This window comes from Musa acuminata, chromosome BXJ1-6, assembly GCF_036884655.1.
Source record: "Musa acuminata AAA Group cultivar baxijiao chromosome BXJ1-6, Cavendish_Baxijiao_AAA, whole genome shotgun sequence".
Taxonomy (NCBI): domain Eukaryota; kingdom Viridiplantae; phylum Streptophyta; class Magnoliopsida; order Zingiberales; family Musaceae; genus Musa; species Musa acuminata.
In genome coordinates this window covers 2,909,786-2,933,745 of record NC_088332.1, presented here as the reverse complement: position 1 = coordinate 2,933,745, position 23,960 = coordinate 2,909,786, and the positions used below count along the sequence as shown (strand labels likewise).

Sequence of the window (23,960 nt, the reverse complement as noted above, 5' to 3'; positions counted from 1 at the left end):
GTATAATTTTAAAACATTTACGATTTTTATTTTCCAATGAGATAGTCGGGAGAGAGAGAGAGAGAGAGAGAGAGGAGGGAGAGAGAGATGGCATCGGGCGACATCAAGGGTTTCTACCGGCAAAAGAAGAAACATCAGAAGGGCGGCATCAGCAAATCCGTCTCCGCCTCCGCCTCCGCCTCGAAGAAGAAGAAACCTAGCAAATCAGGCGGTGGCGCCACTTTGGGGGCCACCGATCCTCAGACACCTGCTCTCTTTGCGCATGGCGCGTTTGATCTCACAGGTTGTGTGTTCCCCTTTCCCCTTCCCCCTTTTGTATTTGATTCCCTTTCCGGTTTCCGCGCTCCTTCCTTGCATCTCGTACCATGTGCTATCTCTTGGGTCCGACTTCAGATGACTATGGCGAGGACGAGGAGAGGCTGAGGCAGTTCGACATGGACATGAGGTACGGCCCCTGCATTGGTCTGACGCGTCTCCAACGCTGGGAGCGAGCCTCTTCCATGGGCCTCCACCCCCCAGCCGACCTCCGCAACCTCCTTACTCGTGCGTCCGGGCCCAAGTCCCCCGATCTGGAGTGCCTCTGGGAGGGGCGTGTCTAAGGAAGTAGGAGGATGGGGAATTATTTCCGGTGAGATTTGATTTCCATGGTTTCTCGAAAAACAGACAACAATTTCTTCCCTTTCAAGCTTCTTGTTTGTTAATAGTTCCATGATGACTGACAACTTGCTACACAAGTAAACGAAGTAGAGGTTTATTAATGCTTGTTGCAAGTTCATTTACTCATTGCCATAGAAACCCTTTAGTTGCCTGATAATGCAAACCGGGCAAGTATTAATGTTATTTAGAAAGCCAATCATTACTGTTAAAAGGTCATGACACTGTCTTATGTGGAATTAAATTCACCTATAGCATCCTCGACCTCATTACTACAATTGTTTACTATGCATTCTGTAGTAAGAGCAACTCAATAGTATGCAAGAAATTGCAATCACTTGATATGCTTTTTAAGTGCCACAAAGTGTAATCTTTTTGTTGACACTTTATTTTTAAGCTAGCAGACAAGGTGATGTAGTTTGCTTCTTAACATTTATTATAAGTTGGAAGCATTTGGACTGCACATACTAGGCCAAAAGCAGCTCCTCTGGGTATTTCATTTGTTACGATTGAGAAGTACATAAGAAGGATAACATTCTTCTTAGAAGTGCATCTTCTTAACGAGAAATGAAATGTGGTTTTCCATCGTTTGGGTTTCTGCTTGCTCCTCCCCGTTGGCCGTGGTAGTTGGTGTTTCAGCAGAGCTATGTTGAAAATTACCTTGAGTTGTTGGAACATCGACGTTAATCCTTAGTCATGTTGAACATGTCAGTTAAGGGTATTCTTGCAGATATCTTCCTCGTAATCATGATGATTGATGGTGTCATATAAAGTTGATGAACTTTAGTAGCTTCACCAATGGTTTAATTAGTCATTATGCCTTTTGAACTACCATAATTAAAAAACACAAGAGCCCCTATTTTTTTATCCTTCCTGTTTTCATTGAAAAATTATATGATGATTGATTAGATTACTTTTATTTGCAAACACCTTTTCTAGGACAAAAGGTACGACTTGATTGCTTGACTACATCTATTAGCATGTGATTTTCCTTGCAAGTTATTCTTAAATTTTGAGGAAATTATTGATATTTATTGTTTCTAGCATTAGGCTGTATTTTGTAAGAAGATTACGTTTCAAGTACAAGAAACATGTAAATTGTTAAAAACAAGATATTTCAGTTATGTTTAGAACATTTAAATAGTTAAAGAAGTATAAATATAAGGTACTAAGATGGAAGTCCATACTCCAAGGTTCATTGCATGATCTAACTTGTGTTGAGTTGATTTGTTGAACGTGTTCCTGGACTCTATAAGGTACTAAGATGGAAGTCCATGCATGATTTCTTCAATGCACTCAGATGAGAGGGAAATCTCCAAGGTAAAAAAAGAAACTAGTACCTTTTAATGTGATATTCAAGGACTACAATAGACTGCATGCATCACATAGACTTTAGAGTAGAGATTGAGAAAGAGAATCTTTTGAGTTCTCCTTCCTCTCTTACCTGAAATATCCATGAGGTGCCTTGTGAAGTTAAATTTTAGCATAAATATCTTCCATGAAAATTGAGTTAACTAAATTATGACCTACACTTCTTTGACTTATACTTTAAGGATCACAAAATTTATCGAATTCTGGATTGCATTGTTGCATGTTAATGGCTGTGTACTTTCGTCTTTATTTTTTATGGGAGCTTTAGGAATTGCCCATATCCTATAGCGACAAACATATATGAATAGTTTAACATAGGAGAGAATCTATTGGATACATATGGCATTGTATCTCCGGAATAATACTACTCATGTCTCTCAAAGATAAGTACTTAAACCTTTACATAAGAGCATAAATCATGAAAAAATAGCTTGGAGTAAAAATCTATATATATGTAAATGCACCTGTCTCATGGCTAACCTAGTGGCTTATTATTATGGCAATAAACGTTCTAAGAGATCATCTTATGGGTTACATATTATCTTTTTCGATGGCTTGTGGATCTTAGTTTTGTTTAAACGTATGGTAATTTAGTTAGCTCACCACTTCTATAGTCACATTTTAAGAGATCATCCTTATATAGGTCTGTCTCAGCTAGCTAAATGCGACCACTTATAGCTAGTGGGCGAAGTTATCACTAGGTTTGTGAGGATCTTTTATCGCATTTTGCCAAAAGTGGTGATGAGTGAGTTATGTGAAGATCCTCAAATGGGAAAGTGACATGTAGGAGCCATGTGAGTGCATATGAAATTTAAATAGGCGCTACTTTTTTAATTTGGATTTGATGTTTCTCCTGCATTGGTACAAAACAAGTAGTGTGTACCGGTCCAGGTGTGAACCGGTACATAGATCGCTCTCGTCTTAAGCATTCTGATTCAAACCTTAAAAATAAAAAAAATAAATATACTTTATGGTTGGCATTCGTGAGCCCTTCCCGTTTCGCCTCCTGTAGTTGCCCATCGTCATGACGCCCACTGTCGATCAATAGTCATCCTTTTCTCTTCTTCACTTCTTCGTCTCGCCTCCTCCCTCCTCTTTTTCCTGCATTGCCTCCTCTCCTTCCCCTTCCTTCGTTGTCTCCTCTTCTGCCTTTCTCTTCCTCCTACTTCCTTCTCTTCCTTTATCGCTTCCTCTCTTTCTTCCTCTTCCTCCATTCTCCTCTTCCTTTACCACCTCTCTTTTTCCTTTCTATTCCTCCCACTTCTCTTCCTTCATCGCCTCCTCTTCTTCCTTTCTCTTCCCCTCCCCTTCTCTTCTTTTCTCCTTTTCTTTTACCATCTCTTCCTCTTCTCTTTCTTCTTCCTATTCGAAAACACCGATATCGATCGATACGTACTAGTCCGACCCTTCTTCTAGTTCCACACATACCATACATGCATAACTAGAATAGGATGTTATCACACCCTTTTATTTATGCTATCAATAATAACATAGTGGGGAAAGTGGGCCAATTTGAAGCATTTCAACTTGCTAATCATAATGATATTTGACACCTGTATATAGGTTATTAACACATACTCTCAAATCATACATGTATTTTCTATTCAAACTCATGTACATAAAAATGTCCACAGGTGGTCATCTATATCTACTTTGGCATGAGCCTATATCTGCTTTGCTCCTTGTCCATCATATGAATAGATTCACATTATCCTTTTCTGCAAAAGGGTCTACAATGAGTGATAATTCAGTAAGTATAAACTTTCAATTTAACATATTAAGATGAGCATGCATTGTGCCATATATGCAATCTTTTAAAATCAAATGCCTAAAACATTCCATTGTGAACTCATCTTCTTATGACCTCTTTAGCAATGAATAACCCCATAACATGATAGATGCATAATAAAAAGGTAAAACTTTTATTCGAAATAAATTGTAATACATATGTGCAGAGTAGGTCATACTATATGCAATAGGTGATCATAGTATATCCAAGAACTTTCACATCATATTTATGTGGACTCTTATACTGCACGTCGTGCATACAAATGCATAAAATATTTCATGGTAAATAAATCTTCTTATGTCCATTTTGGCAACATACCAGCCTATAACATGATGGATGGATAACGAGATATAACTCTTATTCAAGGTAAATCATAATGTACGTGAGGTTCGTTACGCAAAACAGTGGTTTTTAGTGCCTATTGCTTCTCCATAAGATTTCCGTATATTCTTGATCAATAGGATTATCTTCAATAAAGGTTTTTAGTGCTCATCTCTCTTTTTCCTGAGTACAAGTTTAAGGTCAATATTCTCACAAGAAGGATGATTGGAAGAATAAGATATTTCTGGGCTTCTAGATTTAGAAAAAGGAAAGTTTAATAAACTCTGTTTTTTTGGGATTTAATCGAAGTGTCATTAGCAATTTTGTTAATGTCAGATTTAACCACATGAAACTGGTAAGCATGAAAGACAGTATCAATGGTCTAAGATCCCATCCTTTTCTCTTAGGTTCAAGGATATTGAACTTGACTAAGGACTCATCTCGGTTACCTTTCGGTGCTTAGAGTTCAATTATTTAGCGTATGGTTGGTTTTTCTTTCTCGTGCTTAGGTTGGGCATGATGCTCCATTTTGTAGTGCCTTCTTGACTTTAAGCTGGTTAACCTCTACCCATCAACTTAATATGGTGATAGTTGAGCTATGTGATGGAGTAATCTGAATTAAGTTAGTCACTGCCTGTATGCTGCTTGATGTAGTCTGTATAAGAGATCTTTGGAACCAGTAAACATTCCTGGTTTGTCCTGATTGGTGTTTGGGTTTTACTGGATGGGTTATTTCCTTCTCTTGAGCAGTTGCAATTTCTTGAGTTTTGTTTTATTTTTGTACAGGTGTTGCAGTTGGTGCTGACGGTCATAAATAGGATCCCAATGTTTTGTTTTTCTTTGAACTGTCTCCTCAAGTCTTAAAGCCTTTTATCAGTTCTTGTGTCATAAATGATATTGTATCAAGCATAAATGTTGCATTATATATATACCTGTTGAGTTGATGTACATAGGAATTGTGTCGGCATGTGAATATTAAGATTTATATGGGTTTGTTAGTCATTGTGCATGTCATGTTGGTGGATTTTGCAGTCAACCACGTCAAAGGAATGGATGTTCTTGAAGATTGGTCAGACATATCGTTGCTTCTGCACCTAATGCTCTGCGGTGGAAAGGCTTGAAGTTAATTCTCACAGAAGATCTGAAATTTCTTTTCCGCAACAATGTAAGTAAGTCTCAATCAGAACCTGAAATAGAATAAGATATGGATGATGCCTAAATGTTATCAATGTATGAACTCAAGCACATGATGCCAGTTGCTTATGTGCTGGAGTTCTTCAGATGCATGGACAAAACTCTCGTTGGTTTTTGTTATTCTTAGATCCGTGATCAAAAGTTGATTTAACATTTGAACTTATTCCCAGACCTGTCTGATTTATATCATCAAAACCCATCTGATTCATTGAAGGCAACAACGTGACAGTCTTTGTTCGGTGGTGACACACCATGTGAAGTCAATATTGCATGATGATGGTAGCGACTAATAGATTGTTTTGGGTACAGGAGATTGACAATTTTGAGCTGTGATGGAGTCTGCCTTTTTGTAATGTCGACACTAAGAACCTTTTTGTAATGTCGACACTGATACTTACTCATCATAACTTTCATGTTATAGAGGATATTATCAATAGATATATGATGATAATTAATATTTGTTTTCCATTCTGGAGTCAATAGTACTTACGCCAGAGTCATAGATTAGTGACACTAGTCACTGTTCTGGAACACTATTCCTCAAGAAGGCAATTACTTGGGTTAATGGCAATAACTTGTGCTGCATCGATGTGTCAAATCACATGGTTTACTAGTATAATCTACCTAATAGCAGTTTGAAGATCGAGTCCATGACATTCAAAAGATTTAAGGATCTTGATGAGTGATGAATCAAAGGAAGAGATGTCATCATTAATATTACCTTTGATATTTTATTTTGGTCAAATCTTAGAGTTTGACACCTAATCCAACATCTCAGCTGTTCTTTATGGGTGAGAGAATATTAGATAGAATCAATGGAAGCAACTTTGACTTTGCCATAGAATTTTTATTGTCGATGCTTATAGCTTAAAATTTCCATTGATTTATGTCTTGGATATACTTTATTTTTATCTAACTTTAACTTATATATTAAGACAGTAGGAGAAAAAGAAAGAAAATATCCTAAAATATAATTTTTCATTTATTTATTTGATATACTAACATAGTACATAGGTACTGATAGGGGGGAGAGAGAGAGAGAGAGAGAGAGAGAGAGAGAGAGAGAAGAGAAAATTAAATTAGCTTTAAAGGATAGAGTGGAGAAGGGTATGGTAACTTAGATCCAAAATTAAATCGAGGTTGTTAGTGGAAAAGTCCATCCACTCTTAATTAAAGAAACTTACAATTCATAGCCTCTATTTATTATTCACAACTACTCACTGTTGTTGTCATCTTTGCCAACTCGTTGTCGTCGCTCCCTCGATATTATTGTTCGAGGAGGAGGATAAAAAAGAAGGGATGAGAAAGAAAAGGATAGACAAGAAAGATACTGTTTTCATTCTTTATAAAGAAATAATTTAATAATAATAATAATAATAATAATAATAATAATAATGAGAAGGGGATTGTAAATAAAAATCTTCTAATAGAGAGAGAGAGAGAGAGAGAGAGGAGAATTTAATCCTCATAGAAGGTGGGTGCTTATGGTGTAACATATTCCATGCCAAAAACTTTGACACATGTAGATAGAAACGAGAATCAAAATCGATCTTTGATCCAAAGTAACGGATGACAATTCCAATGATGGTGGGATTCAAAGTGCTCCATTTCGACTCATTCAATTACGGTATCGGTCATCACAGTTTTTAGTGGTGAAGTAAATAGAGCCACAAATTCTTCAATCTTACTCGGATCTTTTTTTTTGGTTCTCTCTTGATTTTTAAGATTTCTCAAGAAAAGTCCAATCATTTGTGGGCTTTTTTAGTATAATTATCTCCTCTTTTTTTTTTTTTTGCTATCTTTTTATCAATATTTTTTAAGATAAAAAAAAACTTCAAATTTTTAACTTTTCTCACTAAGCATCTCTTTTTTGTTTTATTTTCATAGTGTATTACTTTTTTTCTAAAGGATGAGATTGTTCTTAGTCTTCGTTCCGTTAGTCATTGTCTTTGTCATTTCATGACCATCTCTATCTCACCGTTTCGGTCATCTTCGCCTCTCGTCTCCGTCTTGTCACATTCTCATCTTACACTTTTCTCTACCATTGCCTCTATGCTACCATCGTGGCTCTCATCGTACCTTATGCTACTATGCCATCATGATGGTAGCAATGGTGGCTCATGACTTTTGTAATGAAAATAATAAGAATATTATTTTACTATTTATAATCATCTTCGCCTGTACCACCGTCGATGCTCTCGTCACACCTTATACTAGCATGCCATCAGGATGGTAGCGATGGTAGCTTATAGTATCCACGACTTTACGAAAACAATAATTTTTTTGATAAAATTAATTTAAACTATTAAATATAATTAATTAGGTAGAAAGACCCATCCAAACTTATTATTCATAGCTCCTCTATAGTCACTTACTATTCATAATCTTTTAAAAAATAATGAGAATATTATTTTACTATTTACAACCTTAGTATTATCAAATTTATCTTCTTCTTTTTTCCCAAAAACTCTTATTTCATCGCATTCCTTATCGATATCATCATCGCTGATTACACTTAGATGTCGACACCATCGTTACCAACATTGCTTACCGATATCATTCATCGTACCCTCAAGAGAAAGAAAAGAAGATGGGGAGGACAAGGAAAAGAAAAAAGAGACAGGAGAAAAATAATATTTACACATATTTATAAAAGAATAATTTATAAATATAAAAATAAATAAAATTTATAAAAAAATAAAAAACTATTTTAAAATAAATAATCTTCTAATAAAAAAAAGAGGGAGAATTTAATGCTCATAGAAGGTGGGCGCTTATGGCCTAACATATTCAAACTTGTGATATATGCAGATAAGAACATGAATAAAAAATGATCTTCTTGATATAATTCAAAGTATGGGGTAATAATTACTCATTAAATTTTAGTGTTGGTTGGTTAGATTTTCCATATCTACTCATTAAATTGTAGCATGGTTCCTTACTTTTTTTAGTGGAGAAGTAAATAGAGCAACAGATTACTCAATCCAAATCCAATCTTTTTTTGGGTTCTCTCTTAATTTTTATCAAGAAAAGTCTAATCATTTGGGGGCTTTTTAATATAATTATATCCTTCTATTTCACTATCTTTTTATCAATAATTTTAAAAATAGATTAAAAAAAACTTAAATTTTTACCTTTTTCTCACGAAACATATCCTTTTTATTTTATTCTCATAATGGATAATTTATTTTTTAAATGATGAGATTGTTCATAGTCTCAATCCTATTAGCCATCGCTTTCATCATGTCCAGAGCATCTCTATTTCATCGTATTACCGTAGCCATTCTCGTCTTTCCCCATCGCACTCCAACCTCACTCCTCTTCATCTATGTCTCTATACCATCATTAATAGTTATGTCGTACCTTAATGCTACCATGTCATCGTTGTGATAGCGGTGATGGTCGGTAGTAAGCTTTAATAAGGAGTCGGCTTCCGTAATGAAAATAATAATTTTTTTTGATAAAATTAATTAAAACTATTAAATATCGTTGACCCACTTAAAAAAAAAAAAAGCAATTGGAGAACGAGTGGACTAACAAATGGACCTAAAAGAAACACGGAGAGTTCATTTATAATTTAGACCCGTGAGGGAAGCATTCAAACGTCGAAGACGAGTAGTATATAGGAGGATTAGTTGGATGAGATGTGAGGAGAGAACACATGAATCAATGGAGTCAATTTTATTGAATGAAAGACCATGCTGCGACGGAGTTTATCTATAATGCGATAGATCCGAAAAGATAACAATTTATATTTTCCATCTTTAAAGCTTAGAATTTCTATTAATTTATGATTTCGATCTACACGCAATTACAGAACTAACTCAATTAGGGCATAGAACGACATTAAGGATGCTCTGACTTGTGAGTTGGGGTACGATTGCCAACTATTTTTTTTGGTGGAAAATGTAAATAAACCCTCTAATAATTTCACTTGCTTTCTTTGTCATCAATTTTATTTTATGGGAGATCCAATCTTTTTACATACTCTCTCTCTCTCTCTCTCTCTCTCTCTCTCTCTCTCTCTCTCTTAATTATCTTAACTATCACTCTTTCTCTCTCTTCATGTTTTTTTCAATAATTTTAGGGATAGGAAAAAAAGAAATAAAAACATAATTCATGTTTACCTTATTGTGTGTATTATATATATATATATATATATATATATATATATATATATAATATATATATATATATATATATATATATTCATAATTTGAGTATTTTTCAATCAATATATCTCATTTTACTCTTTTATGAATAGTATTATAATTTTAAAAAATATTTAAACTGTCTCTTAAAATTTTTTTATTGCTTATAATGTTTTTGGCATGTTATAGTGTTTTTGCCATTGCAAGCACTGTAAAGTCTATTTGAAAACAGTTTAAATATATTAAATGGAAACTATTTATATATCATTCTGATTCAAATAGATATTTATAATAATTTATGAATAACATCACCCGAATAAAAATTAAAAATTGACTTGTTATAATATTTTGGTTACCACAATAAAAACACTATAATAAATGCATAAATCATAACCTCTACCAACCAACTGTATATCATAATGATTTATGAGTAATGAATGACAACTAAAAAATTATAATATGATATCACTTCTAATATTTTTCAATAGTTTTTATGATGTTTATAGTACCAGAATAAAAACACTGGAAACATTGTACTGATTTAAAATTGATGAGAAATTTTTTAAAAGATATTTTAAATTAAAGGATATTTGTTGAGAAAAAAAAGTAAAATAGGGATATATCCATTAAGAAATACTTAAAATATAAATATTTGTTTAAAATACACTGTATATATTCAATATAAATATTTCTCTCTCTTGACAATTACTACTTCAAAGTACTAAAATATTTTATTTCAGGATAATGACAAAAGGATTCAAACATCAAAGCATAATAGTTGCACTGTTTCAGTTTGTGGCCTCTATAAATGATGAGGCTTCCTCCTCTGCAGCACAGCAGCATCTCATCTCATCTCCTACGAATTGCCGTGCCTGCACGCTCGATCGCAAGATAAATGGCCTTAAGGTTGAGCCCTTCTTGTTTCCTTCATGGCTGCGGTCCAAAGTCTTCCACTGTTGTGTTACTTCCCCCTTTTCCTTCCTCCTATAAACCCGGCCACTTTGCCATGCTTGCCGGGTGAGACTTGCTTTCCGGCAGACCTTGATTACCGATGACTACACTCACTGTTGTCACTATTGTTGTTGCTGTTGTTGCAGGATCAACAAGAAGAAGAAGCAGAAGACTGTTGTACGTGCCATTAGTCCGGAAAAGCTTGAGGTCGTTAAATCTATGGAGGGATGGATGGAGGATAACGTGTTGACGTTCCTGAAGCCGGTGGAGAGCTCATGGCAGCCTCAGGATTTCCTGCCGGATCCTTCGGGGGAAGGCTTCTTGGATGGGATAAAGGAGATCCGTGAGCGGGCAGCAGAGATCCCCGACGCGTACTATGTCTGCCTCGTCGGCAACATGATCACCGAAGAAGCTCTGCCCACTTACGAGAACGTCCTCAACACTTTCGACGGCACCCGGGACGAAACCGGGGCGAGCATGACGGCGTGGGCGAGGTGGACGAGGAAGTGGACGGCGGAAGAAAACCGCCACGGCGACGTCCTGAACAAGTACCTGTACTTGAGCGGGAGGTTGAACATGCGGCAGATCGAGAAGACGATACAGTACTTGATCGGATCGGGCATGGTAAGGGTTTGAGCCAAAAAGGCTACGTTGCACGCAGGGTGACGGGGTGGGTAGTAACCACTACTTGGTCTGTGTTTTGGACAGATGATAGAGGCAGACAACGATCCGTATCGTGGCTTCGTGTACACGTCCTTCCAAGAGAGGGCAACCTTCATCTCCCACGGAAACACAGCAAGGAAAGCCAAGGAGCACGGCGACGTGCTGCTGGCGAAGATCTGTGGGCTGATCGCCGCCGACGAGAAGCGCCACGAGATGGCGTACACGAAGATCGTGGAGAAGCTGTTCGAGGTCGATCCGGAGGCGACCATGTTGGCGTTGGCGGACATGATGAGGAAGAGGATCAAAATGCCTGCTCGGTTCATGTTCGATGGGCAGGAACGGGACATCTTCCGCCACTACTCCTCCGTCGCGCAGCGGCTCGGGGTGTATACCAGCAAGGACTACGGGGACGTGGTGGAGTTCTTCGTGGAGAGGTGGAAGGTTGGGGAAGTGACGGGGTTGTCGGGGGAGGGGAGACGGGCTCAGGACTACGTCTGCAGTCTGCCTAGCAGGCTTCGCAAGACGGAAGAGAGAGCTCAGGAACGGGCGGAGAAGAAGACCAGCATGGTGCCCTTCAGTTGGATCTTTAACAGAGAAGTTGAGATTTAAGAGTTGCACACTGCATGGTCTGTCACAATCTACACGCTCTCAGCAAAAACCATATATATATCTATAGCTTATAGCTATGTTTGTGCTCATCTCTCTCTAACTCACATCCCTATCCCTCACCTGTTTTACTTCATGTGTTTCCATAATAATAACAACAATCGGATGATCAATAAACTAGGAAATAACGCCAGACTCCCCATTCTAAATATATTAGGAATCATCGATTCTTGTATACAATTTTCCGCACAAGCACTACGATCCTCGTGTTATCGAGGAGCCATGGTTTGCTTGTCTCATAAAAGGAATCAGGACATACTGCTAATCAAGCTAAAAATTCTGCTTTGTAACAGTAACTCTCAAACCTCGTAGACCGATAATGTCGCCAACCTGCTGAAGCATAAGCCATGTTTGCATCAGGAAGAATTGGCATGCCCTTCAATTTTCGTGCATGGTTCCTCGGCTCGCCATCACCGAAATCTCATGCCCTGTAAAAGCACATGAAGTACATAGTTGTGGTTGGTGAATTCGAAGGGATATAAATGGATGAATTAGAGGACAGGCGACATGAAGCTAAATACCTCAGCAGGGGAATAAGGCAATCGATCATATGTTTTGGCTAAACACAATGCTTTTGTTTTTGGTATATCCTTCTGTAGATTCTAGCACCTTCTAGCTCTGCATGTATCTCTCTTTCTGTTCGTATACCCATGGGGTTGTGCAGCACCCATCCTTGGGTGTCACATAAAAAATTGTTGTCGATGGTATCGACATGCTCAAATACATCCAAACGAGCATCAAACTGGTTCCTCATGTCGAATGCCAATTCAAGCACATCTGATTGCACAAAGACCTACAAAAAGTGAAGCGCAAACAAGTTCAAAAAGCTTTGAAAAAAATAGAGGATTAACTCCCACATTTAAACGGAAACACTGGAAGCAACCCAGCAATGAAAAAGTAAGCCAACAAATGAGATAGAAAAAAAAAAATTGTTCTTAAAGTTTGCAATATTCATGAAATATAATGTCTATCACCTTCTGACTTGATGCGATGGCAGGTTCTCTGTAATTATCAGCTTGTCACTTAACATAAAAAATGAAATTCACACTTTCAGATGTCCCATTTAGATTCTGCACAAAAGCAATCGTGCAGCTGACTTAGCTGATTGGGTCGGACGAGTTAGCAGGCTGCTTGTGATGCAGTGATCTGAAGGATGTGTTTTCTAAGGAGTTGTAGCATATCATATCCAATGATGATTTTGGATCTTTCTGGTATGTAAGGGTTCACTGCCTTCACCTCCCTCCTCCACTATTCTCCCAAAAATTAAAAAAAAAATATATTGTTAAGCTACCTGAAAAATGAAGAGGGTTCTGAAAATTAAAATTACGTGAAAGCAATTTGTAACTGCATCAAAATTTATTTGACTTGTCTTCTTGTGGTGAATACAGACATCAGAAGCCAATGAAGTACCGACCTGTCACGACCTTAGCTGGAATTGCCTAAGGCGTGAGGCACCCTTGCGGCCAAAGACGCGAACTTAGCTTGCGTTGCCTAAGTCGCGAGTCACCCTTGTGGCAAAGACGCGAACTTAGCTTGCGTTGCCTAAGTCGCGCTTTGCCCTTGCGATCTTGCTCCGCAAGGATCAACCACTTTGTAACCTCTCGCAGGTCCCGAAGGACCTGTAAAAGAGAAAGAAAGTTAGATCGAAAGAACGAGCAACGGACAAGTCCCGAAGTCTCGCGAAAAGGGAAGCTTTACAAGCAATTCGACGAACACCTTGTGTGCACAAGAGAAAAGAGGGAGAGGGAGAAAAACAAGGCTTTCAAGGATGAACGAACAGCTGCAAGCCTACAAACAACCGCTCACCTGGTCCCGGGCGCAAAACCAAGTTCCCGTAAAGGTCACGTGCGAACTTGCGAAAGAGTGTTCAACGCCCGGTATATAACCGAAGCCCCATCCAGCCATGTGCCACCCGGGGGGTTCCTGGGGGCTGAGATGGCTGACATTTTGGTGAGCGGAGGCAGCACTCCGCTCACCTCCCGCGGCACGTGAAAACGGAGCCGTTTTGGGCTGTTTTGGGGCTGTTTTGCTCGGTTCGGTGAGTGATCGCTTTGCAACGCTGCAGCTTGTTCGAACTTACATATTTACAAGCAAAATGACCCAAAACCATGAGAAAACATGCTGTCAAGCAGCTGTACATGCGGGTGTGAGCGACGAACGATTCGTTGAACGGAGTTGTTGCGGGTGCACGACGACCGTTCGTGACAGACCGGTCAATAACTTCACCAGAATAGTTAGGTAGAACTAGCAAAATTACATGGACATACCATTGGTGTTTAAAAAGTCGGTCATTTAACAAGCTGATTGATAACAAAGAAAACAAATAAATTCTCTTATTTCATCAACCTTTATGGTTCTTAAGGTGATGCTTTACCCTTGAAGAGTAATCAGCAAGGCCAACTTTTAGTAAACAATTGACCTAGCTATGATTTTTCTGAAAGTGCTTAACTTTAACAATGGAAGGAAAAAGAAAGATGTTCTGCTTATCCCTGGTATAAGTTAGCACACCTTCAATTCAATAATTTGGAAGAAAATTTTGATTTTTATATATCTGTGCCGGCTATGTATTTCGAACTCAAATAGAATAGAAGCGCAAGTTAAGCGAGCCATACCTGCCCTCCAATGCTCAACCTTTTTGAGATGGAATCAACTAAGCTCGCCTGTACAACTCTTCTTTTGTGATGCCTTTTCTTGAAATAAGGGTCCGGGCACTGCAAGATCGAATGAAGGCATAAGCTCTCAATCAAACCCAAAATTTGGTCATATTCAAGACAAAGAAACAACTGCATTATGCAAAAAAGAAAAACCTGTCTCACTTCAAACTAGTGACAGAGAGCCTGAGTTTGCAGTATCAAGAATAATCTCCCTGTTAAATTCTAAAATGGGAAAACTAACTTAGGTAAAGCTCACCAGTATGGAGACCAGCATAATAGGTCCGGGATAGGTGGCAACCAGTGGCTCGAAGGATACCGTGGCGTTGGCAAACATAAAATGACTGCTCAAAAAATGAACATCTTTTAGTTCCACAGGTAGCTTACAATCCTTCATTTGAATGATGTGCGAGCGAGCAGGTGATTTTATACACAAGAGCTCACATGTTTGCAAGACCCAATTCTTCGACCCAGAACTGTGACCGCTCCACTAGCTACATTAACAGCAAAAAGACCATATTACTACGGAAGAATCAGATGAAGATAGCTTAAGCAGTAGCATTTAGAACCTTTTGACGTATCTCCAGACCCAGATAATTTCTTCTTTCGGGGCAATTTTTAGCAAGCCAGATAAGGAATCTACCACTGCCTGCAAGGATTCATCGTCATCATCATTAGAAACTTTTGGGAATCAGAAATACTCGTAATTTTTTCACATCAAACGGGAAGCAACAAGCAAAGACCATGGCATCTTATTAGATGAGGAGGAAAACGAAACAGATATAGTGACCATGCCATTTATTCTCACAGAGAACGACTTCATACCACTACCAATATCCACCATCAACGGGAGCGACGGATCCCTGAAAACTTCCTTCCATACCGGAATCTCCACTGGTGTCTGTGATTCACCCCATAATCAAAAACAGAAAGAAAGATAATAAAGGAGAAACAAAGAACTCGGACGTGAAGATTCGACAGATGGAGTGATCAACACTCACAGCGAAAGAAGAACTGAGGGGATTCACATGTTGTCGAATCCGAATGTGACCTAACTGCCATAGAAGAACGGAATGTTCCATCAAGAGGAAAACGCAAATAGAGGAGGGAAAAGAGAGCCCGGAATAGGAAGGGGAATCGGGATACATTAGGAGCGGCGCCGTAGAAATTCTTGAGGTTGAGGTCAGCGTACTCCACCTCAACCACGTCGGGGCTCCGCTGTGCCGCACTCGTCGACCTCCTCCTCGTCCACCCATTCGCCGTGCCCTCCTTGGGCTCTTCGCACCAGAATTTCCTGCAACAGCGTCGGAGGTGAAGGGTAGGGGCGATGCGAAGAAACGGGGAGGAAGCCATGGCCGAAGCCGCCGATCCGAAGGCATATGCAGCGCACCAGCCGCCGCCGGTACACCCGAAGACCAACATTGTTGATCGGTTTATCCTCTCCCCTCAAGGCTTGGGTATACGAGTTCGGGTTTAGGGTTTTTGGATTTAGGATTCGGGTTTCATGTCCACAATTAGTTGTATAGGATATAGAATTTAGAATTTAGGAATTGCTAGAGTTTAGTGTTTGAGAGTTTTAGATTTAAGGTTTATTAGGTTTAGGTCATAAGGTATTGATTTCAGGATTTAAATTTTAAAGTTAGGATTTAGTATTTGAAATAGGGTTTGGGGTATAGGTTTTTTATTCATCGGGATTAGGATGGATGAGCCTTAGTGTTGATCAACCAAAGTAGGTCACTTATTGATAAGTCCATTCACGGATAGTCCTTTGATACTCGAGTCCTCTTATTATACTTAAACACTAGGAAAATATTAAATGTCACGATGTAGGCCTAATGGCCTAACTGATCCATAAACTTCGTTTAGTCTAAATCACTAATCAAAATACTAAAGTTGAAGTTGATAATAATATACTCATCAAATCCTTATAAGTCAGTCTTAATCTTACAATGTGAGACTAATTATCTTACAATGTGAGACTAATTGAGGGTGTTACATGTCTTGGGTTCAACGCATCATGATCATAATTAAGTTCGAAAGAGACATTATTTTTTTCATAACTAGCAGGTAATGATATTTGAAGTCCGGAGTAACCGATTTATGTTTTGGATAGGTCTTGTGGAGAACACTCTCAACATAGTCTTACATGTTTCGACATGATTTGAAGGTAAATAACAATAGAATCAACTAGCATCAACTCAGGACAAAGATGGAGAAGGATCTTAATTGGCTCTAAGTCAACATCTAACTCAAACAAATAAAATCCAACTTAACAAGTTTTTTTATGTTTTAAGATTTAGGAATTTTGATTTAGAATTACATTACATGAATTTTGAACAGTGAGAATTCAATTAACATGATGTTACATATATACACAAATTTTATCATAAATCTAAAAGAAATGTTGAAGGTGATCATATGTTTACATATTGAAGAATTATAAATTGTATGCATTTAAGTCAAAATGTTTATAGAATATACTTAATATTATTATTGTTTGCTATACATATGTTCATTTTCATGATATACTATTGTAACTTATATTTATTAAATTGATTTTTTAAAATCTTTTTTAGTTTGATTCGTACGAGAAAGTTATATGCTTTTAGTGTGACGGGATCGAGCCGACGATGCGAATGACCCACGAAGTGCACTTAGGCAACAAACAATACAAGTAGAATGAGTGCGCTCGTACCAACATTAAAGCATTGGATCTTATTAAAACTTTGAAATAAAGTGTGCTTTGGAGAGAGTCCTTGTGTTGTACTCATTTTTTACGCTCGAGCGACGAAAACCTTTGCCGCAGACCTTTGAGGCAATGGTTTTCAGGCCTGGAATTTTTTGTGATCACTTCATAGTCAGCCACGTGGGGCTCGGGGAGAGGTTTCCATAATGGGGTCGCAATAGCGGTTTCGAGATCATTCGAGAAAGTTACAATGGTTTTAGGTCGAGCCGACGATGTGCGCGACCCACGCAAGGGGCTCCACCCATCCCATCACTACCTGCGACGTGCACTTAGGCGATGCACGACACTCACAACATAGATGCGATCATACTAGCATTAAAATATCGAATTCTAACTTTAAAGTTAAGCGTGCTTGAGCGAGAATAGTTCTAGGATGGGTGACCCCTTTCGAAGTTCTCGTGTTGCACTCTTTTTTGTGCCAAGGAGACCCACATAAGGGGCCCTGCCCATCCCATCATCACACGTGACATGCACTTAGGCGACGGATGACATTGCAACATGGTTGTGATCATACCAATACTAAAGCCCATAAGAATTTCAAAGTTAAGCATGCTTGGACGAGAGTAGCATTAGGATGGGTGATCCCTTGGGAAGTCCTGTTGTTGGGGTCGAGCCAACGACACGCATGACTCACGTAAGAGGCTCCGCCCAACCCAACGGACGACACATGGATGCCATCATACCAACATACTAAAGCACCAGATCCTATCAAACCAACACTAAAGCACCAGATTCTATCATACCAACACACTAAAGCACCAGATCCTACCGGGCACAAACATTATGGATACGATCATACCAACACTAAAGCATTGGATCCCATCATAATTTTAAAGTTAAGCATGCTTGGGCAAGAATAATACTATGATGGGTGATCTCGGGAATTCTTTGTGTTGCACTCTTTTTTGCCCGTGATTGTTTTGGGCTCGAAAGATATATATATATATATATATATATATATATATATGCAGACATATTATGTACTGAATTATATTAAAAATTGGTGAAAAAGGAACAGAGAAATCATCTTCACCTATTAACAACCCGCCTGTCATCGTTCCATCAGTAACCATCCTAGTACTACCAGCGAATGGTCCTATAAAAGGACAGCAAAAGGGAAGGAGACGAAGGAAAGAGAACTAGTTCTTACCAGAATCTAATGAGAGGAGCAAGGCTTCGTCAAACCAGCAGCAGAGATTGCTTAGCTCTTCCTCTCGGGGATATCATTCTTCCCGCTCTTGTTGCCCATTGTGGTGGCCTGCGAATATAAGAAAGTCCCGAAGATGGCGATAGCAGACCCTAAGGCGTTCAATGGCCTAATGGGATTCCTGAAGACCAAAACGGAGGCCACAATCACCACGACTCGCTTCATGGTGTTGCCGACAGAGAAGGTCAAGGGGCTGATTTCGTCGAGCGCTTGGTACGACGACTGGTTGTAGAGATGGTAAAAGATCCCGGACAAGAGCACCCAAAAGTAGAAGGTCCACGGGGTGGGAACCGCCACCAAGGCCCTGCGGAAGCCCTCCACCCACTGGGAGCCCTCGACGAAGATGGCGACGGGGAAGAGGTAGAGAAGGGAGACGATGCTGATCCAGCCGTAGAGGTTGAGACCGTTGACGTGCGTGACGTCCTGCAGGCTCTTCTTGGAGTAGATGTTTCGGAACACGAAGCCGACGTTGCTGATGAGGGCGCCCCAGAGGCCCTGGGCGTCGAAGGAGACCTCGGTGACGGCGGCCAGGGAGCACCCGGCGACGATGGGGAGGACGGAGAGCCAGACCGGGAGGGGGTAGAGGCGGACGCCGAGGAGGGCAGAGAAGAGGACGGAGAAGACGGGCTCGGAGGCCTTGATAACGTGAGTGAAGGAGACGGCGACTTTGGAGAAGGAGACGCAGGCGGAGATGTGGCCGACGGTGTGGAACAGGGCGGGGCCGAGGAGGGCGAGGAAGAAGCGGCGGCCGAGAGGGCGGGGAAAGGGCTGAAGGCCGGAGAGCCACAGGGCGGACATCCAGAGGGAGCCGGCAAGGAGCTGGAAGGAGGCGAGGAGCCAGGGGTAAGGGAAGATGTTGAGCACCTTCTTGTTGTAGATGTTGAACACCACGTTCTGGAAGTACCAGAAGCCGAACACTATGGCCAGATTCAGTCTCGGATTGCTCTTCTTCTTGACACCGTCGCGGCTGCTCCTATCATGAGAGCTTGCGTCTTCCAATCCTCGTCCCGTTGGATCTTGCGATTGAGGAGCAGGAGAGGCATTCGGATCTCCATCCGGATCAGGGACGCCGGCGGCGGCGGCGGCTGCGGCAGCGACGGGCCTGAGACCTACGGAGATTCTTTTGAGGCCGATCTGGAGGACGGATTGACGCACGGAGAAGCACAAGAAGGGGATTGTTTTACTTGGGAGGCCACAAATACTAGCTGCGCGGAATCTAATGGCGGCTACGTGCCTCAGGTGGTGGGTTTCTGTGTGGTAACGGTAGGAAGAACGAAGAGGAGATAACGATGGCGGAAGCAGAGCATGTACGGAGGAGATCATGGCGGTCGCTCGCTTCTCTCTTTACCCTTGGCGTCTGCAAAGTGTCCCTCTACCTCCCTTGGCCTTTGCTCTGTTTCCGTCTCGATCGAAGTGAACCGCCGGGAGAACTCGGCCAGATATTATTAGGATTAGATGGGGAAACGGCCACTCGTAAAAATCACCGGGCCGCGGTGGCTCCCGTAGAGACGAAAGAGATTACTGATGTATACAGACACGGCACAGCGCTTGACATCACTAACATTTGATGGCTCATCGGACGGTCAGCAACTGCTGGGGACCAGTATCCGGACAGACCACAAACACAAGTGTACATTGACCGAACGAACCGGTCGAAGTCGCTCCGGTTCGATTCCGAATTCTGTTCCGGATGTGGATGATAATGACGAGTCACTAGTGGACCGGGCTCCACGAGTCGTTTGCTTAACGATGGGCTAACGATGTGTTGGTCTTCGAGTCTGCGGAGTGGCCGGCATCACATCGGAGATAAAAGCGGCTATACCGCCAAAGCTAGCTGCGTATAACATATCGAATCATTATAATGTTTTGTTTTGTCTTCACCATTTATCATCATCTGGTTGGGCCCAACCAAGTCCAACTAACCCCAAAACGAACATCGATTGTAGTCCGTTATACTGTTAGTTTACGAATTCAAATTGGAAATTCAAATCCTTCGATTACGAGCCCGCTCATATGCGACGTATAAATAGCTACCGCGACGATTTGGTTACCATTCCCTCCGCGGGAGGAACGCGCGCCTCGTGTCGATGAGGAAGAGAGCGGCATCAGCATCGGCGGCAGCCAAATCTGTGGCGAAGGGTAAGTCGACGGGGCACGACGCCTTCTTCACTTCGCCCGATCCTTCCTCCAAACCCTACCATTTCGATCTCCCGTCGTTCCCTACTGCAACTGCCGCCTCCTCCTCCCTAAACACCACCCCTGCCTCCTACTTGCGCCACCCCCCATCACCTCCCCCTTCCGCCAAGGACAAGACCACCACCCTAGCCACCATCTCCGATCTTAAAGCCTTGGCCTCCTCCCGCATCGACTCCCTCAAGCGACACCTTGACCTATGTCGCTCCGACATCCTCAGGGACTTCGACGCTTCCAACACTCGCCTCTCCAAACGCTTCAAGGTACGAATCTTGTTACCTAGCTTTTCTTCTTTTGTCTAGATTGTCCGTGCTGGTATCATATGATTTAGGACTGGTTCTATCTTTTTCTGGCCCCTGATGTATTTAGAATGAGATTGATCTTTAGGGATTGCATGTTTCTTGATCTTGCCATTGATTACTGTCTAATTATCTTTAGGTTGCCCTGTTCTGTCGATGAACTGTCTGGATCTCATGCAAACAGGAGATTCCTCTGTGATATCTTTGTTCGTTTCTTCTGTGGCTGACGATAGTGTGGATCAGACACTGTTGTTGGTGTCAGCAATACGTGATTTGGAAATTCATGAAATATGTACGAGAGGAATTTGTTTTAAGTATTAATCTTCCAATGGTTTTATACTCACCTATGGGTGATGCATGATCTCTTGTTGTTATTGTAAGTTCATTTTCCTTTACCTGACTAAACTTGCATAATGTTATTGTCCTTATTTTCTAGTGTAGATAGTCTAGTTTGGTCCGGTATCCTATGGTTGATGCTATTGATGATCACTCTCTGGTTCTTCCGTGTATCTACATGTTGAGTCGGATATTCTTGACTTTCTTACTTGAATCCTGATGTGGTACCAAGATATTTGTGTTTGGAGACATTATGTTTGTTGGTCTTGCTATTTTCTTAGTCTAATATTTTCATGTCACCCTCTACCAATGTTTTTCTGCCTAGACATTGTGTATCTGAAGGGTGATTCTTGTGGTTCCTTTGCTATTTTTATATATGGCATATCTGGCCATATAGACTGCCGATGGCATCAGTAGTGAGTGGGTTATCTAGACATTCCAGAATAATCAGTAGAAGAACTATTTGTGAATCTAGATTTTCCAGTAAGTTTATCATGATCTACAGGTGTTTCCTGAATACCTTAGTTTGTCGTAGCTGTAAAAGCTTGATCAAACACAATCATAATTTGTGGAAATATTTTAAATGGAATGACAATTCTTTTATCTTGAACCAAATTCTTGTCTTCATTGTTTCATATAAAGAGATTTAATATGTACACTTTCTTTATTCTTAATGAAGGAAAAATATCTCAATAAGATTTAATTGGACTGCCACTTATCCAAAAACTTAAGCTCATAAGAAAGGGCCCAACTTATAAACTCTAATGTCTGTCTCATGTCCAAGATGACTCGACACACAAATCTAAGTGTAAGGGTGATTAAACAATGGGTGAATTAAAAGGGATGGAGCTAGTGTTCATACTCATGCTTCCACTGGATCCTTGATAAAATTTTAGTTGAGTTACTGCTTATCCTGAATTCTTAAGATTGCAGGAAATTTCCCTACCTATCTATGGACCCTTAACAAAATCTGAATCTACAGACACATGTTTTAAGCTTTTTTGCCAAGCTATAGCTTGATTAAGTCAGGTAACATGCAGTCTCTGTAGTTTAGACATATAAATGCTTGCAGAATCCTTTATTTAGTCTCGTCCTTCAAGCTTAAGTTTAGAAGAAAGATTAGACACAAGTAACAGGCACAAAAATTCTCTGGATTACGTGACATATTGCAATTTTGTATTGGAATTGATCCTTTACTGTTTAGGTGAGCTACCGTTTTACAGGATCTCACTAGAAATTCATGTGATAATATTTTTCTGAAGCCATTTTTTATAGATATAATCACTTCTTTCAATACTCTAAATTTATTCACTTTATAGTGACATATTTTGAAGGATGTTTTGAGCTTCAAACTTTTAGTAACTAAATTGATACTTGTCTCTAGATAATTACATTCAGACAAGAAACAACGTTTTAGTGGCAATTCTTTATCCCTTTCTAATTTGTAGACTGTATTAGCTTCTTAGAATTATTTGGATTCGCATGATATCTTAATTATGTATTTGTTCTTATTGCTCTCTCTCTGTAGATCCAAACAAAAGCTTGCCTGCAATTAACAGAGGAAGCAGAAAAGGACTATAAGAAGATTGCTGATAGGATTAGTGAACATACAGAAACAATAAAGGTGCCATGATGTCCTCTCAGCTCTTTCATCATTTCTCCTTCCCAACATAAGTATCTTGATCTAATGTTGTTTTCTCAGGCCTCATATGCAGAAGTTATCAGCGAAGCTCATTCCACAGCCTCTCGTGGTACATAATAGTTCCTAATGCCAAAATTTTGGTCTAGTTTGCTCTTCTTTTTGTAAGTAGGATTGGAAATTGCACAATAAATTTGATGCTAAAACAATCAGATATGTAAATATTGGCTCATCGTCAGAGTTAGCAGTGCTTAATTATTGAGGAGGAATTACATTAATTAGAATGTCATGTCTTAGTTATTCTGCAGCACTGAATTTGTAAGATATATAGCTTTTGACCAGTTCAACGTCGTTGGTAGGTTAGCAAAGAGAAACTCCCATGCTGCATTTTTTTCAATTTAAATCCGATCAAAGAAGGTACAATTAATAGCAAGAAACAAGATCACGTGAACATGCCAATTTGCATCAGTTTGAGTGCTTCATCTTATTTTCTGTTGCTCTTATTTTCCATCTTTTCTATGACTTTGTCAGTTTGTAAGGTTTCCATCCCTGAGCTGATACAATCGATGGAGAAAGCTATTGAAGGATTGCGTAGTCGTTATAAGATTCCAGCAACTCCAATTTAATCAAATCTCAAAGTTTGCTTTGAGATTTTTCTGGGTATGCGCAGCTATTTACTGTTTGCTTGTTCTCAAAATGATATAGAATCAAGAATTACTAATTATAGCTTCGTGATGATGAATAGTTCAAGTTCTTTTCGGTCTAAATTTCTTGTATTGCCAATCACTACTACATTGTCAAGTTCTCCCTAAGATACAAACTTTTATGCCACTTATATGTTTACTGTTTACTTGTTCTCGAAGCGACTTACCTATTCTGTTTTCTTCCCAGATCCATTTTTCGCTTTACTCAGTTCCACATGCTAGCATACTTCCACATCAATCTTTACCGACACAATGTGTATATTTCAGGTTTCAGTCTCAATCGCTGGATGGTTTGAAGGCCACTTTATGATTCGTGTGAATAAAAGATTTCAAAACCACTAACAGAGAAGTGTGATCACTGTTACGTGTAGCAGCTAGGTTTCTAGCTTGAGACTACTCTATGTTACATACGATCAGTAATCTTG

The 23,960-nt window shown here is 39.8% G+C and overlaps 5 protein-coding genes across 10 annotated transcripts; 3 read left to right on the top strand and 2 right to left on the bottom strand.

The window, feature by feature from the left end:
* The first annotated feature begins 38 nt into the window (after positions 1 to 38).
* Positions 39 to 5,795, top strand: LOC103986640 (uncharacterized). Of its 4 annotated transcripts, none has more exons than XR_001978659.2 (4): positions 39 to 283; positions 394 to 628; positions 5,168 to 5,300; positions 5,500 to 5,795. XR_001978659.2 is itself a non-coding variant. In XM_009404691.3 (3 exons), the coding sequence occupies exons 1-2, from the start codon at positions 88 to 90 to the stop codon at positions 597 to 599; spliced, it is 402 nt and encodes a 133-aa protein (XP_009402966.2). In that variant the 5' UTR covers positions 39 to 87; the 3' UTR covers positions 600 to 628; positions 5,168 to 5,498. The 4 variants fall into 4 exon arrangements, 2 of the variants coding, with proteins under 2 accessions (XP_009402966.2, XP_009402964.2); XR_010513945.1 differs by having other exon boundaries at positions 5,168 to 5,304; XM_009404691.3 differs by lacking the exon at positions 5,500 to 5,795 and having other exon boundaries at positions 5,168 to 5,498.
* A 4,501-nt stretch (positions 5,796 to 10,296) lies between these two features.
* Positions 10,297 to 11,850, top strand: LOC135675622 (stearoyl-[acyl-carrier-protein] 9-desaturase, chloroplastic-like). Of its 2 annotated transcripts, none has more exons than XM_065185960.1 (3): positions 10,297 to 10,386; positions 10,578 to 11,055; positions 11,140 to 11,849. In XM_065185960.1, the coding sequence occupies exons 1-3, from the start codon at positions 10,376 to 10,378 to the stop codon at positions 11,701 to 11,703; spliced, it is 1,053 nt and encodes a 350-aa protein (XP_065042032.1). In that variant the 5' UTR covers positions 10,297 to 10,375; the 3' UTR covers positions 11,704 to 11,849. The 2 variants fall into 2 exon arrangements, with proteins under 2 accessions (XP_065042032.1, XP_065042031.1); XM_065185959.1 differs by having other exon boundaries at positions 10,323 to 10,497; positions 11,140 to 11,850.
* Positions 11,851 to 11,878: 28 nt separating this feature from the next.
* Positions 11,879 to 15,918, bottom strand: LOC135675623 (uncharacterized). 2 transcript variants are annotated; one of them, XM_065185961.1, is made up of 9 exons: positions 15,558 to 15,908; positions 15,413 to 15,466; positions 15,237 to 15,312; positions 14,981 to 15,060; positions 14,856 to 14,905; positions 14,671 to 14,755; positions 14,373 to 14,471; positions 12,282 to 12,553; positions 11,879 to 12,188 (listed from the first exon to the last, which is right to left on the bottom strand). In XM_065185961.1, the coding sequence occupies exons 1-8, from the start codon at positions 15,831 to 15,833 to the stop codon at positions 12,320 to 12,322; spliced, it is 954 nt and encodes a 317-aa protein (XP_065042033.1). In that variant the 5' UTR covers positions 15,834 to 15,908; the 3' UTR covers positions 11,879 to 12,188; positions 12,282 to 12,319. The 2 variants fall into 2 exon arrangements, 1 of the variants encoding a protein (XP_065042033.1); XR_010513944.1 differs by lacking the exon at positions 11,879 to 12,188 and adding an exon at positions 12,735 to 13,008 and having other exon boundaries at positions 12,417 to 12,553; positions 15,558 to 15,918.
* Positions 15,919 to 18,161: 2,243 nt separating this feature from the next.
* Positions 18,162 to 19,846, bottom strand: LOC103986638 (xylulose 5-phosphate/phosphate translocator, chloroplastic). The gene has a single exon (XM_009404686.3). It carries the CDS (start codon positions 19,685 to 19,687, stop codon positions 18,359 to 18,361), a length of 1,329 nt encoding a protein of 442 aa, XP_009402961.2. The 5' UTR covers positions 19,688 to 19,846; the 3' UTR covers positions 18,162 to 18,358.
* Positions 19,847 to 20,377: 531 nt separating this feature from the next.
* LOC103986749 (uncharacterized) lies at positions 20,378 to 23,485 on the top strand. The gene is made up of 4 exons (XM_009404843.3): positions 20,378 to 20,820; positions 22,721 to 22,816; positions 22,895 to 22,943; positions 23,363 to 23,485. Exons 1-4 carry the CDS (start codon positions 20,452 to 20,454, stop codon positions 23,455 to 23,457), a joined length of 609 nt encoding a protein of 202 aa, XP_009403118.3. The 5' UTR covers positions 20,378 to 20,451; the 3' UTR covers positions 23,458 to 23,485.
* The last annotated feature ends 475 nt before the right edge of the window (positions 23,486 to 23,960 follow it).